This window comes from Chlorocebus sabaeus, chromosome 16 (genome assembly GCF_047675955.1).
Source record: "Chlorocebus sabaeus isolate Y175 chromosome 16, mChlSab1.0.hap1, whole genome shotgun sequence".
NCBI classification, from domain to species: Eukaryota; Metazoa; Chordata; class Mammalia; order Primates; family Cercopithecidae; genus Chlorocebus; species Chlorocebus sabaeus.
Window position 1 is genome coordinate 79,947,304 of NC_132919.1, and position 18,693 is coordinate 79,965,996.

Genomic DNA, 18,693 nt, shown 5'->3' on the forward strand with positions numbered 1-18,693 from the left:
GGTGTGGTGGCAGGTGCCTGTAATCCCAGCTGCTCGGGAGGCTGAGGCAGGAGAATCGCTTGAACCTGGGAGGTGGAGGTTGCAGTGAGCCGAGATCCCACCACTGCGACTCCAGCCTGGGTGAAAGAGCGAGACTCCATCTAAGAAAAAAAAAAAAAAAAAAAAAAAAAAACCCATAAAACAAAAACCCGGCTTTAGAGTCGGGGCAGGTCACTTCAGCAGCTACTCGGTGAACTGCCTGAGGTGACAGCAGATCATTTCGGCAGCTGGCTTGTGGGAAATTTAATTCTTGGAGCAGGCATTCTGGGTCCTGAGTGCTTTTCCCCAGCCCCAGCCCTTAGACCCCAGCTTAGTAATCAGCCCTCACAGAACCGTCACGTCGGAGGCAACCTTCCATCTCCGTTCCTCCCGCGCACAGGCAGGATGAGCTGCTCCCCTGTCGGGTCAGAAGCTGCAGCTGTCGTTGGTTTCGGTTCGGCTGTTTTCAGCCCACAGAGAACGAACTGTCCTACTGCTCGACCCTCACTCTGCCCAGCGGACGCTCGGAGACCAGACGGACTTTTCCCGCCCCCTCCAGCCCAGCCTGGCCTCCCCAGCACGTGGCAAACGGCCCACGGAGGGGACTGGTGGGCATCTGGGGCTCCCCCGGATCCAGCTTATTGCAGGGGCCTCTCTGCCACTCACTTGGCCACCTCCTCTCCCCCCGCAGAACCCCTTCAGCTGTAGGGGCCGGTCCACGGCCTCAGGCAGCAGGTGAGCCCGGGCGGAGTGGAGGGGGCGAGGCCAGCTCCTCGCTGGGGGTCCCTCAGACCCCGTGTTCACAGCCCTCCAGCGTCTCCTCTAATGTTATGGATGTTCTGTGTCTTTCTTTCAGTGGTCCAGCTTGAGTGACGGCCGCATCCTACCTCCTGGCAGCGAGTGAAACCGAGCGGGGCCAGCACCCAGCTCAGGGGCTCAAGGGTGAGGCCGTGGGGTCCTTCCTCCTACCCTGCGGGGCCCTGCAGCCCCCAGTGTCACTTCCGTGGATGTGGCCGCCACGAGTCCCTGCCGGGGCCTGGAGAGGCTGCGTGGGCTTCTAAGAGCAACTGTGGGAGACCCGCAATGGGGGCGGGGATCGTCGAGGCCCCCAAAGAGCCCGTCCTCCCCTGCGTGGGTGACTCCATCCCCCCCCACCTCCTTTCTATGACCCTCTCGGGGTGTAGGGGTGTTCCCGCCCCCACCTGCGCGCGGGCGGGTGCAGGGCTTGGCGGACACGGAGAATTCCAGGCTCCGTGCCCTGAAAACACGGGCGTGAGGGGCGCAGGGGCGAAGGCTGGAGGCGGAGAACCCAAGAGGGGCTGCGGGGTCGGCCTGGGGCAGCGGGGCTGGAGGCAGCTTCGCTCCGCGGACGTGAGACCCTCCTGGGACCCTTCGCCGACCCGGCTGCGGCCCCGAGCCCCCCGCGTCTTCCCGGCCCCGCGCCGGCAGCGCCGCCCCCCAGGCCCCAGCGCCGTCCTCCCCGCGCCTGCTGCCCGCTGGGGTTATTTTAATACCGGGCGCTGGCGCGGGGCCGCGGCGCATTCCCAGCTGGCGGAGGGCAGGTGGCGGCGGCGCAGGGACCCGGCGCGGGGCTTGGGGCGCGGCTTTTGTGGCGGGACTGGCGGGCGCCCCTGCCGTGCGCTCTGGGAGCCGAGGCCACCGCGGAGCCCCTCGCGCCCCCTCTGCTCCGGGACAGGGGAGCGCGCCTCTGAAAGTTCCCCGTGGCCCCGCTGCGGGAGCTGCCGCCCCGACGCGCGACCCCAGGCTCGGCGGGCAGGTCTGGCGGCTCCGTGACCGGAGGCAGGTGGGTCCTCCGTGGGTGCCTGGGAGCGCGCGGGGACTGCGGGGCCCATGCCCTTCGGGGCCCTCCGCGGGGCTGGGCCGGGGCTTCGCGGTGGGACCCCACCCTGGGCGCTGGGAGCCGGGTCCAGCGAGGCGGCTTCTCCCGAGCCAGGGAACTTTGGGCCCCTCCTCTTCCCTCCTGGCGACCCTGGAGCACGGCCTGGCGTCCACTGTCCCCCTACCCGTGACTCGGGCTCGCGCACAACTGGGGAGCCCGGTGCCCCCCGCCCGCCCCAGCTTCTGGGCCATGCCCTGGGTGAGGGCTCTGGAAACGCCCCGGGTTGGGGCAGCAACGGGTTGAGGGTCCTCTGGACAGATGGAGCTGGGAGGGGAGCTACCCAGCCTAGTGGGAAAGCGGGGGCAGGGCACATTTCCAGGCCCTGGAAGGTCCCCAGCGCTCCCACCTGTTGATGCCACCCCATCCCAGCCAAGACTGCTCCCTGTGCGGCCATGAGTGTTCGGCCTAAATTCAGCGTGGCTCGTGGAATCAGGCAGCCTCCTGTGTTTCTTCTGCCCACCACAGTTCCGTGAGCTTCGTCCAGGCTGCTGACCTCAGCGGTGACTCCTTCTTCACTGGCTTCATGTCACAGTTTGCCGCCCCCTCCACAGGGGACATTCCAGCTGTTTCCAGCTTCTTAGGAGTCAAGCTGCCGTGAACTTTTGCACACTTGTCATTTTCTGGACATTGGCAGTCCTTTATCTAAGGTACAAACCTAAGAGTGGAATTGCGGGGTGAGAAGGTCTAGGCGGTCAACTCTGCAAGTCTTGCCAATGGTTTTCCAAAGCGGCAGTGTAGTCCAGGTTCCCAGCAACAGCAGACGGTGGCACCAGCTCCTCCGCAGCCCCCATGCCTGTTGACGATGTCTGCCTTTTCACGCCTTCATCTTTGTCAGTATGCAGGGGCTTCTGTGGCCATGACTGGCATTTCCCTGCTTGTTGGCCGCGTGGGTATCGTTTTCGGGGAGTCCCCAGTCACGGTTTTGGTCTCTTTTTTTCAAATGTGTTGTCTTTTCCTTACTAATTTGTAGTTCTTCTCTATATTTTTCTTACCAGCTTTTTGTCTATGTTCTTTCTTTCTTTCTTTCTTTCTTTTTTTTTTTTTCTGAGACAAAGTCTCGCTTTGTTGCCCAGGCTGGAGTGCAGTGGTGCAATCTCAATCTTGGCTCACTGCAACCTTCACCTCTCGAGTTCAAACAATTCTCCTGCCTCAGCCTCCCGAGCAGCTGGGATTACAGGCATGTGCCACCACGCCCAACTAATTTTTGTATTTTCAGTAGAGACGGAGTTTCGAGATGTTGGCCAAGCTGGCTTTGAACTCCTGACCTCAGGTGATCCACTTGCTTTGGCCTCCCAAAGTGCTGGAATTACAGGTGTGAGCCACTGCAACCTGCCTGATATGTTTTCTGATGATCTCCTAGCCTGTGACTTATGATTTCGCTTTCTTGGTAAAGTTCTTAATTTTAATGAAACCCATTTGCTCAATCTTTTATTGCAAGTATTTTTTGTTCATTTTTAAGAAATCTTTTCCCATCCAAGGTCATGCCAGTATTCCCGTTTTCTTCCAGAACCTTGACTGATTGATTTAACCTTTCACACTTAGGCCTGCAATCCATCTCGCATTCATTTCCCTGTATGAGAAATGGAGATTGCAGAGCCCTCCCTCTCCTAACTTTACATGTTTTTCTATTTGGACATTTAAAGTCCGTAGCTACTAGTTTTGCAATCTGAAGAAAACTTTTTAAAAATGTACAAGTGAAAAAAAAAACGAGAAAGGACTCAGGGGTAAGTGGGCCCCACCTGTGCACAGATAAGAAAGTGAGGCCTGGGGGGTGCACTGGGCAGGCAGGCAGAGCCCAGGACTCCCAGCTCTGTCCACTGCCGACCTCTGCCCCAGGGGCTGCCCTCCTGTGTTCCAGCTTTCAGAAAAGCCCAGTCCATCCCAGAGGCCACAGGACCTACAGTGAGGCGGGGGCAGGGGTCCTGCTGGGGCATGTGGGGGTGGGGAAGGGAGGTTGGGGCGGCTCGTCTGGTGGCACTCGAGTCCTCCTGCAGAGCTGGTGACTTCCAGAGAGTCCTCAGGAGTCAGAGGGCAGTGGGGGGCCCACGTGACTCTGTGGGAACGGCCATCACAATGGCCTCGTGGGAGCAGAAGGGGTTGCCTGACTTGCATCTTTAACAGGCTTCTTTCCCCACAGGCTGAGCTGGTTGCCCACAGGTGCCCCCGCCCCATCTCAGGGAGTGGCCACCCAGCCCTGAGCTGATCCTGAGGGGTCAGAGATGGCGCTGACCCCCGAGTCCCCGAGCAGCTTCCCTGGACTGGCTGCCACCAGCAGCTCTGTGCCGGAGCAGCCTGGCAGCCCCAACGCAACCCTCAACAGCTCCTGGGCCAACCCGACGGATTCCAGCTCCCTGGAGGACCTGGTGGCCACGGGTGCCATTGGGACTCTGCTGTCAGCCATGGGCGTGGTGGGTGTGGTGGGCAACGCCTACACGCTGGTGGTCACCTGCCGCTCCCTGCGCGCGGTGGCCTCCATGTACATCTACGTGGTCAACCTGGCGCTGGCTGACCTGCTGTACCTGCTCAGCATCCCCTTCATCGTGGCCACCTACATCACCAAGGAGTGGCACTTCGGGGATGTGGGCTGCCGCGTGCTCTTCAGCCTGGACTTCCTGACCATGCACGCCAGCATCTTCACGCTGACCGTCATGAGCAGCGAGCGCTACGCCGCGGTGCTGCGGCCGCTGGACACCGTGCAGCGCCCCAAGGGCTACCGCAAGCTGCTGGCGCTGGGCACCTGGCTGCTGGCGCTGCTGCTGACGCTGCCCGTGATGCTGGCCATGCGGTTGGTGCGCCGGGGCCCCAAGAGCCTGTGCCTGCCCGCCTGGGGCCCGCGCGCCCACCGCGCCTACCTGACGCTGCTCTTCGCCACCAGCGTCGCGGGGCCCGGGCTGCTCATCGGGCTACTCTACGCGCGTCTGGCCCGCGCCTACCGCCGCTCGCAGCGCGCCTCCTTCAAGCGGGCCCGGCGGCCGGGGGCGCGCGCGCTGCGCCTGGTGCTGGGCATCGTGCTGCTCTTCTGGGCCTGCTTCCTGCCCTTCTGGCTGTGGCAGCTGCTCGCCCAGTACCGCGAGGCCCCGCTGGCGCCGCGGACGGCGCGCATCGTCAACTACCTGACCACCTGCCTCACCTACGGCAACAGCTGCGCCAACCCCTTCCTCTACACGCTGCTCACCAGGAACTACCGCGACCACCTACGCGGCCGCGTGAGGAACCCGGGCAGCGGCGGAGTCCGGGGGCCCGTTCCCTCCCTGCAGCCCCGCGCCCGCTTCCAGCGCGGTTCCGGCCGCTCCCTGTCTTCCTGCAGCCCGCAGCCCACTGAGAGCCTCGTGCTGGCCCCGGCGGCCCCGGCCGGACCTGCGCTTGAGAGTCCCAGGGACCCGGCGTGAGCACGCGGAGGGGCGGCTGGAGTCCAGGTGGGGACGGGCCCCAAAGCCTCAGCCACTACCGGGAGCCCCTCCACAGAGCCCCCCTGCTCCGAAATCACAGGTCCTGCCCCTCCTCCTCAGTCCCCTTCCAGAAAGATCCTGCTTGCTTCCCCTCAGTGCCCTCCCCGTGATGCCCAGAAGCACCCACCCGCCTCCCTGAGGGTCTCCAGGAGGCTCCAGCCCAGTCCCGGCTTCTGGAGACGGAGGGCAGCAGGCACCAGTGCCCGGCCCGTGTGGAGACCATGGCGCGGCTGCCGCCCCCGGGACCCTCCTCCTCTCAGCCAGCGTCCCCGAGGCTCCCGTCCCAGCCTGTGTGGCTCCATCCCTTATGGCTTTGCCACTGGAACAATCAACCCTGAGCTGGCTTCCGTGTCCTCCCTCAGTGTGGGGGATGCCAGGTCTGAGGGGTGGGAGCATCCACAGGCAGGACCCCCAGGATGACACGGGCAGCTCAAGGAGGAGCCTGTGGGTCTGGCTGGGGTGGGGGGTGCACCTGCCTTTGAGGTCTGTGCAGGCGGCTGGTGTGGCACTTGATATGGGGCAGGGAAGGTGGCCAGGAGGGGAGGCTCTGGCAGCGTGGGCTGAGGGGTGGAGCAGGGGGAAGGCACTGCCCAGCAGAGGCCTGAGGCTTCAGGTGCAGAACCCAAGAGGCCAGGGTCACTGGCTGCACCTACGGCCCCCTGGCCTCTCATCCACGTCTGGCTCCGGTCTGATCAGGAACGGAATCCAGGTCCCGCCTCACAGTACCCTTGGCAGTCTCTGCCCCACTCACCCCTCACTGCCTCCTGGACAGACTTCCTGCCCCTGCCCTCAGCTTGGCCAACCATCCTCTCTCTGGCAACTGGCCCCCTCCAGCCCCTAGCCCAGGCCCCGGACCCTGCACAGCCTCCCCCAGCCTGGCCTCCCCTCCCCACGCCATGCCCAGACTACCAGCCCCTTGGGGCTCCATCTGAACACTGGGGCGGGGGTCATGCCCACTTGGTCCCTCCAGCGCCCGCCCCTCCGTGGAGTGAGCACAGCTCTGCTGGCAGGACTGTTGCAGGCGTCGGGAATGAGCATATGCAGCCCTGTCCCCAGGGCCTCCCGGAAGAGGGGCAATGCTTGTCGGTCTCCCCTGGAGTGATGAAAGTGCTCTGGAACTAGACGCCGGTGGCTGGGCGACACTGTGAACAAGCCAGTGCCACAGAACTGTGCCCCTGAATGTGCGAGTTCTGTTGTGAGTGTTTTACCTTAAAAACAAAAAGATCCCACTCCCCAACCTTGTCCCTCTGTTAAAATTGAAATAGAGATGGATGTACGTCCCACTCCTGAATACATGTAAAATGTGTACAAAAATACCTTCTATGAAAGTGGTTCATAATCTGTAGATTGTAATCTGGGATTTGTAATCTGTAGATTGTAATCTGGGAGATGTCTTAGATGTAAAATCCCATCTTTGGGTTGTGCGTTTTTTGCTTTCTCCAAATAAATCTGATCTTTAAAATTCAAAAGAAAAAAAGAAAAAAGAAAAATAAAAGAAGGCTGGGTGCGGTGGCTCATGCCTGTAATTCCAGCACTTTGGGAGGCTGAGGCAGGTGTATCATGAGGTCGGGAGTACAAGACCAGCCCGTCCAAGATGGTGAAACCCCATCTCTACTAAAAATACAACAAAACTAGCTGGGCGCAGTGGCAGGCGCCTGTAATCCCAGCTACTCAGGAGGCTGAAGCAGGAGAATCGCTTGAACCTGGGCAGCAGAGGTTGCAGTGAGCTGAGATTGCGCCGTTGCACTCCAGCCTGGGCGACAGAGTGAGACCCTGTTTTTAAAAAAAAGAAAAAGAAAAGAAAAAAAGAAAGCGATTTGCTGCTAAAATCACCCGGGGAGCAGGCAGCTCTGCGGAGGTGGAACAAGGCTGAAGACACCCCTTCCAGAGGCTCCGAGGAGCCACCCCAGCCTCACATCCCCACAGCATCTCTGATGCAGAAAGAGAGCTTTGGGGGTTGGAGGTGCTTTGTCTTTCTCAACCCAAGCCTGATTCCTAAAGCTGCTGTCTTTGTAGAGAAGCAAAATTAAAATTAAACATCTGACAGCCAGAGCTGGTCCCTGGCGGTTCCAGCTGGCACTGTCCTCACCTGACACGCAGACTCTCGGCAGCAGCCCAGACAGCGGGGCACAGGACGTGGGGAGACTCCACGCTTAACTTCTTGCCTACCGCCTTCCGGTCTGCCGGCACCAACACAGCTTCTGCGCTGAGCACCTGCCTGCGGCGTGGGGCCCAGGGTGGTGACCGGCAGCGGCTGTATCATGGCAGCTGCTCACTGCTCCTGGCCCCCCACTTTTCCAGGAGACCCCCCACTTCTGTGGAAGGCCCCCCACGTCTTCAGAGCCAAGAAGCTCCAGAGGAAGGAATTTCTGGAGAAACATGGTCCCCTCCATGACCCCCTGGACTCCAAGTTAGAACACAGCTGAAGACTCGGGTCCCAGGAGGGGACCATCACCTTGATGATGATCCATCCACCTTGGCCTCCCAAAGTGCTAGGATTACAGGCATGAGCAACTGCCCCCGGCCTAATATTTCTTATAACTAGTTGCATTTTCTCTCAGCTTTGTTACCTGGGAAGGGGGAGAAACAAAACATTTAAAATTAAAAAAATCAGGCGGGGCACGGTGGCCCACGCCTGTAATCCCAGCACTTTGGGAGGCCGAGGCAGGCGGATCACAAGGTCAGAGATCGAGATCATCCTGCTAACACAGCGAAATCTAAGTAATGGATTCTGAGAAACCAGAGCAGCGAGGCTCTCAGAAAACCACGAAAAGCCACCATAAAACAAGGAGCAGGCAGAGGCCGGGAAGGGAGACCTGAAGACCTGGGCGCTAAAACAAAGCACTGGCTGGAAGGCTGGCAGGTGGAACCGCAGTTCCTCCCGGAGGAGCGCCTGGTTCTGGGAGGGAGTCCCCCCGCCCTGAGCCCTACTCTGGTTTTCAATGCCTCTTGTTGAAGAACCTCGAAGATGCAGAGGTGGGCACACACAGCACAGTGGACCCCAGATCACAAGGGGAGCGTTCTCTTCGGTGCCTGCTTCCCCTGTCTGGGTGTGGACGGGGCAGCAGTGGGCGCCCCTGTGCAGCCCCCAGCCCCAGCCCCATCCTCATCAACACGTCATCCAGTCGCCATGCGCCACGCCTGTGCATCACCCCGCCTGCTGGCGACCCCGCAGTGCACCTGCCTTCTGCCCTGGGGGCCTCCATAGCAATGATGTCAGTGACAAGTAGCTCTGTAAGCAGCAGCACCGGCCCCCTGCCTCCCAGGACACACATGGTCCCACACACCACTGCAGACTCACACCCACTCACACTCACACCACCGCAGACTCACACCCACTCACACTCACACCACCGCAGACTCACACCCAGTCACACTCACACCACCTCAGGCTCACACCCACTCACACACCACCGCAGACTCACACCCACTCACACTCACACCACCGCAGACTCACACCCAGTCACACTCACACCACCTCAGGCTCACACCCACTCACACACCACCGCAGACTCACACCCACTCACACTCACACCACCGCAGACTCACACCCAGTCACACTCACACCACCTCAGGCTCACACCCACTCACACACCACCGCAGACTCACACCCACTCACACTCACACCACCGCAGACTCACACCCACTCACACCACTGCAGATTCACACCCACTCACACTCACACCACCGCAGATTCACACCCACTCACACTTACACCACCGCAGACACACACCCACTCACACTCACACCACCGCAGGCTCACACCCACTCACACTCACACCACCACAGACTCACACCCAGTCACACTCACACCACTGCAGGCTCACACCCACTCACACTCACACCACTGCAGACTCACACCCACTCACACTCACACCACTGCAGGCTCACACCCACTCACCACCGCAAACTCACACCCACTCACACTCACACCACCGCAGGCTCACACCCACTCACCACCGCAGACTCACACCCACTCACACTCACACCACCGCAGACTCACACCCACTCACACTCACACCACCGCAGACTCCCACCCGCACCCACACCCACAGCCCTGCCCCACCAAGCCTCCATTGTTTCAGGGTCCCCGGAGCCCGTCAGGCCTGTCAGCTGCTTTGCGCTCTCGCTCTGTGTTCTGTCTTTGGCACATTTCCTAGGCACCAAAAGTCTCTGCCAGGAACCCTCCGGCAGGGAGTGCAGCCCAGGTGGAGTTCTGTCCCGGGGAAAGGGTACTGAGGACAGCACCCTCAAACTCAGATGGAATTTTATATGTAAATGCCGGGTATAAAGTCACAACGAGTGAAGAGGAAGTAGCAGTGAATATATTCTAAACTGAGAAGCAGGGGCTGGACATGGTGGCTCACGCCTGTAATCCCAGCACTTTGGGAGGCTGAGGCAGGCAGATCACCTGAGGTCAGGAGTTTGAGACCAGCCTGGCCAGCATGGTGAAACCCCGTCTCTACCAAAATACAAAAATTAGCCAGGTGTGGTGGTGGGCGCCTGAAATCCCAGCTACTCGGGAGGCTGAGGGAAGAGAATCGCTTGAACCCGGGAGGCAGAGGTTGCAGTGAGCTGAGATCACACCACTGCACTGCAGCCTGGGCGACAGAGAGAGACTCCGTCCTGAAAAAAAAAGAGAAGCAGAAAGGTTATTGAATGATTATTGAAAGTATGACCTGGCACCTAGAACCGTCAGAGACATAGAGAGAAATGTGACTTCAGGAGTCAGAATTCCGATGCAGAAAGGACAACTCAACACCAAAGCGGAGACCGCGCTGGACGGAACGCCCTGGCTCTGCCGTAACTCTCTCTCCAGCCATTTCACTTCTAGGATTTTATCTGAAATTTAAAAATCAGACGTGGATCAAGATGTGTGCACAAAGGTGCTCGCTTCAGCATCATTTTGAAAACCACAGGCACCATGGAATTTTCCACAGCTGGTAAACAGATTATGACGTGAGCAGTGGAGGATTTTGTGTATCTTCAGAGAATAGCAAAGCTCCGTTCCGAAGTGTCCTTAACAGGACGGATCCAAGGCATGACGGCCAATGAGGGAAGCTGGAAAGTGAAACCGAGTGACTTAATCCACGTTTCATTTGAAACAAACAAGAATGTGTGTGTGGATATGTGGTGAAAGTGTGGCGTTTCAAGTGTGGCGTGTGTGACTGTGACCCTGTGTTGTATGCACACATGGCTGTGTAGGCATGTGTGGGCGCATGCGTGTGCATGTATGCATCAAAGCTTGACAGGGACACTTTAAAATAGTAACAGTGGGCCGGTCACGGTGGCTCACGCCTGTAATCTCAGCACGTTGGGAGGCCAAGGCGGGTGGATCACGAGGTCAGGAGTTCAAGACCAGCCTAGACAACATGGTGAAACCCCATCTCTACTAAAAATACAAAAATTGGCCAGGTGTGGTGGCACATGCCTGTAATCCCAGCTGCTTGGGAGGCTGAGGCAGGAGAATCACTTGAACCCAGGAGGCAGAGGTTGCAGTGAGCCGAGATCACATCACTGCACTCCAGCCTGCGAGACAGAGCGAGACTCCATCTCAAAAAAAAAAAAAAAAGAAAAAAAAGAAAAGAAAGAAAAAAGCAACAGTGTTAGCCCTTGGTAGGAAATTTTAGGTAGTTTTTTTGTTTTTTGTTTTTTTACTTTTTATACTTTTGAGTTGTTTCCAGATTTCTCCCAAAAGGTATACACAGCTTTAAAATCAGGATGGTTACCAAATTCTTTAAAGATGGGGTCTTGCTCTGTTGCCCAGGCTGGAGTGCAGTGGTGTGATCTTGGCTCACTGCAGCCTCCACCTCCTGGGTTCAGGTGATCTTCCCACCTCAGCCTCCTAAGTAGCTGGGATTACAGGCACGTGCCACCACACCCAGCTAATTTTTGTATTTTTTTGTAGAGACAAGGGTCTCCCTATGTTGCTCAGGCTGGTCTCAAACTCCTGGGCTCAAGTGATCCCCCCACCTCAGCCTCCCGAAGTGCTGAGATTCCAGGCGTGAGCCACTACTCCCGGTCTATTAAAAAGTTTGAATGTGTGAGGCCTTCATGGTTGCCTCAAACGTAGCCAGGCCTGGGGCGGTGAGTGCTGTGCGTCTCCTGCACACGGGGCTGTCGGGCGCCTGCCTTGGAGGAGGAGGAGGATGTGGTATGCAAGAGTCTGGCAGCTGGGGAGGTCAGAGCTGGGTCCAGGCCCGCGTGTCCATCTACGCATGCCCCTGCCCTCTGCACCACCCCTGGAGGCTCTTCTCCTCCTCTCCCCTCCTCCCCTCCCTCCCCAGGCCCTGCCCTTTCCTGGCACCCAACTCCCTTACTCAGACCTCATCCAGCCCCCCGCCGAGCCCAAGCGTGGGGGTCCTGGGGCTCCAAGCCACCAGGCTGTGTGGACAGCCCCTCTCCTCAGGAGTCCCTGTGGCCACCCCAGCTGTGTCCGGGGCTGGAGCCAGAGTCTGCTCAGGTAGGAGGGACATAGCACCAGGGGCCGTTCGGGGGCAGCGACAATGGAGTGCATGGCACGACCCACGAAAGGAATCAAGTGCTCCACTGGGACTTCAGCAAAAGTCCTTTCTGCCCTGAAAGCAAAAGTAAGACCCCGGCTCTGACAGGTCCCAGCTGACGTTGTCCATGGCTGGCTGCCCCCAGCACCACAGCTCTGCTGTGCCCACAGCCTGACCATTGCCAGGCTCCCCTGGACCCTCCTTGCAATGTCCCTCCAGCCCCCGCAATGCCCCCCAGACCCTCCCCACAATCCCCACAATGCCCCCTAACCCCCGTAATGCCCCCTGGACCCTCCCCACAATCCCCACAATGCCCCCCACTTCCCTGCAAGGCCCCCTGGCCCCTCCCCGCGAGGCTGTGTCCCTGCTGCAGGCCCTTGGCAGGTGTTGCTGGTTCCAGAACTCCTTACAAATGGGAGCCTGCAGCCTGCAGTCTTTGCATGTCCGGACTCCCTCCCTTTGCAGCACAGATCCCTCCGTTCTGCTGCTGGGGCCTGGCTGAGGGATTTTGCTGCCACTGCCGAGGGGCGGCTGTTTGGGCCCAGCCCTGGGTGGGCAGTTGCTAAGGAAGTTGCTGTGAACGCTGCTGCCTCAGCCTCTGCTTTCGTTTGTCCTGGGTAGAACCCAGGGGCGGAATCGCTGAGCAGGTGGAAACTGTCTCGCTGTCTCGCCGTCTCCCTGTTCCGCAAAACAGCTTCAGCTGTGCCGTGGACGCTCACCAGCAAAGGACGGGCCCTCCTGTTGTCTGCCGCAAGCACCTGGAATTTACTGGCTGTTAGGTGCACTTGGGGAAGGAATTTCTTTTCATGAAAAGTCTGCCGAAAATCCCTTTGTGAGACACCAACTGTGCTGGGATCGAAGGTTTTGTAAATTTGGGTTTGGGCTACGTGGTAAGTGGTAAGGCCTATGCTGGAGAGGCCTTTGCTGTGTGGGGTGTGCAGCTCCCCTGGAAGGCCCTGGGCAGCAGAGCAGCCGGGATGGGGCCCCCGCCTGTATCAGGAGAGGGGCTGGGTTCCAGCACTGGCATATCCCCCAACCCACACCCCCAGCTGCTTCAGCCCAGAGCAAAACTGGCGAAGGAGAAGGTGTCCTGGGCAGGCCTCGACCCCGAGAACAAGCCAGCGGACGGCCCATGCCTGGGGGGGTGAAGGAATGCATGAATGAACTGTGTCCCCCGCTGGGGGTGGATGCCTGGCGGTGGCTGATTGGTTTGCCAGGCGCCCTCACAGTCTGCCGCACGTCTGTTCTGTCTCCAGGCGGCTCTGGCGTGGCTGGGGTTTGGTTTCCAATCACCGCTCCCTGACCAGAGCTGGTGCAGGGCAGTGGGGGTGGATGCCGCGTCCCCCAAACTGGCCTCAAGTCCAAAGGGGCTTTTTCAGACACCCTCAGGTCCCACCCTCCCACCTTCCCACTAGTCAGCATGGAGGACGTGGTCTTCTGGGGTCCACGGCGGGGAGGGTGGGGTGCACCGGTGCGTGGACACAGGGGTCTCAAGGCCCCAAGTCGCACTTCACATGAATTATTCCTCAACAAAGAAGCACCTGCCATTTAGGGCAGCCGAACTCCCAGGCATTCCAGGAACCGTGTGCTTCGGGAGTGGGTCGCACCTACAACCAGCAGGCTCCGCTGTTCACCTGCCCGGGTGCTCTCTGCTTTGGGAGTCCGTCCCCGTGGAATGGACCTCAAGGAGGCCTGCCGCTGTGGGTGGCAGCAGTGACTGCGCTGGTGGGGTGAGGCGGCCCTGGCCAGGGAGGACGGCTGGAGCTGCTTGGCAAAGACTTGCGCTCTGCCTGCCCGAACCTGCGCAGCGTCACAGGTGCACTCCTGACCACCTGGAGGGTCAGCCCCGGGAGGTGCCGGGGCGCACGGGCCCCTTTTTGACCCTAGGAAAGCATCGGGGCAACCCATGCTGTCTGGCACCTTCCCTTATCACTCACAAGGGCAGGTTTTTCCATTTGAATTCCAGACAGATGACAGTCCCGGCCGGAACCGAGGCTGCCAAGGCCAACAGCCAGGCTGTTCCAGACTCCGGCTTTTCCCAGGCCGAGTGCCCAGCCCCATGCAGGGGTCAGGGGAGGCCAGTTCTCCTGGGACTGACCCAGGCCCCAGAGGTATCGTGTGCCCCAAGCCACCGGGACAGGTGCACAGGCTGGCACTGGCCCAAGGCTGGGTACCTCTGTCCTGTCACTGTTGCCCACCTGCAGCCAACGAGATCCAGGCTGGGAGGGCCGGGGGGGTGAGTGAGGTCAGAGCAGGACACAGCCTCGGCGGTCTGCAGCCTGGAGACTAAGGTCCAAGCCCCAGCTCCTCTGTGCCCTCCCCACATGGGGCCCCTGCAGATCCCACTGCCAGCTAGGCGTGGGATCTTCCTGTCACCTCCAGCCAGCCCAAGGGGACCTCCTGGCAAGCCCCCCACCCCCGCTTTCCTGAAGCCCACAGTAACCCACAGGCCATGCGGCCTGGGCTGGGCTGTTGTGTATTTCATGGCCCTGACGGTAGCCCCCTTGGCAGAGCCCACCACTGGGCTGCTCTCCAACGGAGACCTCTCCTATTTCACAGCTAAGGGACCTCGGCTCGAGGGACCACCCAGGCCGTGCCTGGGACCCAGTGCTGAGAATCCCGAGTGCACACATGCAGGTGCCTGGGACCCAGTGCTGAGAATCCCGAGTGCACACATGCAGGTGCCTGGGACTGACGGGTCCTCAGAGGACGTCAGGCTGGGCTCCGTCCGTCCAGGTGGCCTCCAACGCCCCACAGCGTGATTAAAAACACAGAGCTGTGCCTCACCCCAGAAATAGGAGCCGCCGGGGAACCGGAGGTGCCGCCCCCCTGCACTTCGGCCAGACCTGGCCATGGGAGCCAAAATTCCTCCCAGGGGCTGGGAGCCAGGCTGGGGCTGGGGCTAGGGCCTGATGGGGAGGAGCTGTCTCTGTCCCCAGGCTCTTCTCCCCGGTCCTCCCTCCGCCTTGCCCTAGCTTCTAGTGTGCAGCCATCTGCATGCCAGGCCGGGCAGCTGGGGACCAGGAGCTTTCTCCCTGGGATGCCGCTAAGAGGCAGTCCTGGGGGGTGTGGATTCAGGGGTGGAGGGAGAGGCCCAACGAGAGGCGGGAGCTAGTGTACCCACCTCACCACGGGCAGGACTCCAGGGCCAGTGGCGTGAGCACAGGAACGGGCTGGACGGACAGCGAGGTGGGGAGCAAGTTCTGACCGGGGCTGAGGGGTCTGGGCTCCCCTCTGAGGGCTGCATGCTTCAGAGCCCTGAACACAGCATGGCCACCCAGGGAGGGCCCAGTGCAGGGAGGTGGCCGCACACGCCAGCCGAAATGAAGACACAGGACAGGACTGGCTAGCAGGAGGGCCTGGGTGTGGGGTCCCACGGCCGAGGGGCACGTGGGGAGAGTGAGCCCGGCCTGGCCTCACAAGGGGCTATGGGGGAAGGAAAGCCCAGGCAAGGCCTCAGTCGGGCCGAGCACCTGCTCTGGTCTCCGGCCACAGACCCTCCCCTGCCCTCTAGGCACAGCGTGCTGGCAGGCGGGGTGGGGCAAGCCCCCGAGGGTGGGCTGCCGGAGGGGCTGCTGGGAGCCTGGGGTCCATGAGGGTGCGGCTGCTGCCTGGCATTGCCCTAAGCCGGCCAGGACCTGATCCCCACCCTGCACTGGGGCTGGGAGCAGACAGGAAGGACAGAGACACATGGAGAAGAGGCCCAGTGCGTCTTGGCGGGGTGTGGCTGCTAGACAGGAGCCAAGGGGTCCCTTCCTGGGAAGAAAAGTGTGGCCATGCAAAGTGAACCCAGGGGACGGCGAGGGGCCTGACCCGCTCTTCTCCTGAAACTCAGGTATTTCCAGTATGTGTTGGGTGTCCCCAGGAAAGACACTGGCTTGCAGGGGACCCCATGCCCTCTTCCCCCACATGGGGAGCCTCGGGATCCATTTTCATTGCTGCGGGCACAGGGGCCTCCTCCTCAGCCCATCCTCATCTGCTGTTGCTGTTTCGTCCTCTTCCTGCCTCGTGCTTTGTTGATGCTCTGCAAATAATTTGGAAGTGATGTGTAAATGGAATAAATGGAAAATAATTCTCATTGCTCCCAGCTGGCCTAGCCCCGTCCCTCACCCACCTGCCTTGGGGGCCAGGAGGCTCTATGATGTGAGGACGCTGGACAGAAACAGCAGCCAGAGGGGGACAGAGGCAGGAAAGAGACTGGACAGAGATGGACAGAGACAAGACAGAGGGGACAGAGACTGGACAGAGATGGACAGAGGGGACAGAGACTGGACAGAGGGGACAGAGGTGGACAGAGACTGGGCAGAAACAGACAGAGAGGGACAGAAGATGCATGGGCCGGCCAGGTGAGGGGCGATGCTTGGGCACCCCCAGGTCACAGGGCAAGCAGCGGTACTGAGCAGTGCCACAGTGTGACAAAGAGAGTGACGTGCAGCAGGTCAGGGGCAGCGTCCAGTGTGGACGGAGCCTTCCTGATGCCTGGGCCACCCCTGAGCTCACGGGGCCACCCTCTGGCCGCTGGTCCCTCAGCTCCCCAGCCCAGGGCTGTCCAGCAGCGAGCGCTGCCCTGGGAGATGAGTAGTGAGTGGGCGTGGCACACACCGCTGGTGTCTCAGGCCCTTGGCTCCCATCTCGGTGATGAGCTCCGCTGGGCCGGTGTCCCCATCAGGAAAGAAGTTGGAGGGAGCGGAGGCCACCACCCTCCACACCAGGGCTGTGACCATGGAGGGGTGAGTGGTGGCTGCCATGTGGGATCCTGGCAGCGACCCACACACCATGCAGAGTCAGCTCCAGGCTGGCCATGGTGACAAGTCTTCCGGGATGGGGCCAGTGATGCGAGGGCCACGCCCGTTTCCTTTCCTTTGAAAGCGAGTCTCCTATACATAGAAATGGCTTTGCTTGCTCACCCTGCGGCCTCACTGGCCGGGTCACACACCCACACGGCACCAAGGCCCTCCCCGGAGCCCTCCCCACTCACTTCACCGTCGTGGCCTCTGCTTTCGTGGCTTCCTTCCCTCCGTGAGAACTCGGCGCAGGTACATGGAGCTTTTCACACAACTCAAGAAACCCAGCCTGAGGGCCCTCCATACTCCCCAGACTCGGACACGCGGGGACCTCGTGTTTCGGCTTTGCCTTCGCAGTGCACGACTGTGCACTTGGGCCTGGCTCTGGTGGCTGCCACGTCTTGGAGACCCCGTCCCCCTGTCCACGCAGGTAGCAGGGACAGGGCCACCGCCAGGCTGGGAGCACGGATGGAAGCAGGAAATGTCTCCTGATGCTCCCTTCCTGACAGCAGGACTCGCCCTCCTCAGATTCTTTATTTTAAAAGGAATAATCATCTTTGATTGTAATGAAACACTTAAAAACAGATCACTCATCAGAGGACACCCCGGAGACTCCAGTTCCTCCCTGGAACCTTCTAGCGGAACCAATCACCCCGCATGGCTCCGGGAAGAGCCTCACATCGGCCACACCCGAGGCTTTCATCAGGTTCACAAGCAAAGCCCAGGGTGTGCGGATTCACTGCTGTGCTCAGTATTTTCCCACGTTTTTATTTTTAAAACATACCCAGACTTCAATGATAAAATTTTTTTTTGAGACAGGGTCTTGCTCTGTCCCAGGCTGGAGTACAGTGGAGCCATCACGGCTTACTGCAGCCTCGACCTCCTGGGCTCAATCAGTCCTCCTGCCTCAGCTCTGAGTAGCCGGGACCACAGGATCAGGCTGCCACGCCCAGCTACATTTTTTAAAAATTTCTTTTTTTTCTTTTTTTTTTGAGACGCAGCCTCGCTCTGTCTCCCAGGCTGGAGTGCAGTGGCTGGATCTCAGCTCACTGCAAGCTCCGCCTCCCGGGTTTACGCCATTCTTCTGCCTCAGCCTCCCGAGTAGCTGGGACTACAGGCACCCGCCACCTCTCCCGGCTAGTTTTTTGTATTTTTTTAGTAGAGACAGGGTTTCACCGTGTTAGCCAGGATGGTCTCGATCTCCTGACCTCATGATCCGCCCGTCTCGGCCTCCCAAAGTGCTGGGATTACAGGCTTGAGCCACCGCACCCGGCCTTAAAAAATGTCTTATACAGACAGCGTCTCACGATGTTGCCCAGATGGGTCTCCAGCTGCTGGGCTCAAGTGATCCTCCTGCCTCGGCCTCCCAAAGTGCTGGGATTACCAGCGTGAGCCATATGTTCCCACTTTAGAAGAAGGAAATTCTTCATCCTGGCGAACACAGTGAAACCTCATCTCTACTAAAAATACAAAAAAATTAGCCGGGCGAGGTGGCGGGCGCCTGTAGTCCCAGCTACTCAGGAGGCTGAGGCAGGAGAATGGCGTGAACCTGGGAGGCGGAGCTTGCAGTGAGCCAAGATCGCGCCACTGCACTCCAGCCTGGGCAACGGAGCGAGACTCCGTCTCAAAAAAAAAAAAAAAAGGGAAATTCTTGCTTTGGCCCAAATATATTTCTTTGTCCAAGTACCTCTGTGATTATCATGAATAATAAACGTAGCCAAGAATGAAAATCAAACTAATAATTACTTACTTCAAAAGCAGTTTAACCCATAACGAACCCAACACCCGCTTTCTTCAAACGCGTTTATCCTTTAGATGTGGCGAGAAGCCGGCGACATCGTCATTTACTCCAAGGTGACAGGATCAGGCTTCCATGCAGCGTTTTCCACCTGCCCCGACCGTGACCACGGCCACGGACCCTCCGGAAAATCAAGACTGGGAGAAGCTCAAGGGTGGCCCAGGCTCAGGCAACTTCCCACCCAGGATGGGGCCCACCGGCCTGACCTGGAGAGCGTCCGTGAAGCAGCTGGCCCAGCGAG

The 18,693-nt window shown here is 59.7% G+C and overlaps 1 protein-coding gene across 3 annotated transcripts; it reads left to right on the forward strand.

Moving 5' to 3' along the window:
- Positions 1 to 214: 214 nt before the first annotated feature.
- On the forward strand, positions 215 to 8,005 carry UTS2R (urotensin 2 receptor). Of its 3 annotated transcripts, XM_073005517.1 has the most exons (5): positions 215 to 753; positions 875 to 1,822; positions 2,384 to 2,565; positions 4,056 to 5,334; positions 5,464 to 8,005. In XM_073005517.1, the coding sequence occupies exon 4, from the start codon at positions 4,138 to 4,140 to the stop codon at positions 5,305 to 5,307; it is 1,170 nt and encodes a 389-aa protein (XP_072861618.1). In that variant the 5' UTR covers positions 215 to 753; positions 875 to 1,822; positions 2,384 to 2,565; positions 4,056 to 4,137; the 3' UTR covers positions 5,308 to 5,334; positions 5,464 to 8,005. The 3 variants fall into 3 exon arrangements, with proteins under 3 accessions (XP_072861618.1, XP_008011549.1, XP_072861617.1); XM_008013358.3 differs by having other exon boundaries at positions 4,056 to 8,001; XM_073005516.1 differs by having other exon boundaries at positions 875 to 960; positions 4,056 to 8,001.
- Positions 8,006 to 18,693: the final 10,688 nt, after the last annotated feature.

What these genes read in the sequence shown, in the direction of transcription:
- UTS2R (XM_073005517.1), top strand. Translation starts at nt 4,138, where the DNA reads ATGGCGCTGACCCCCGAGTCCCCGAGCAGCTTCCCTGGACTGGCTGCC.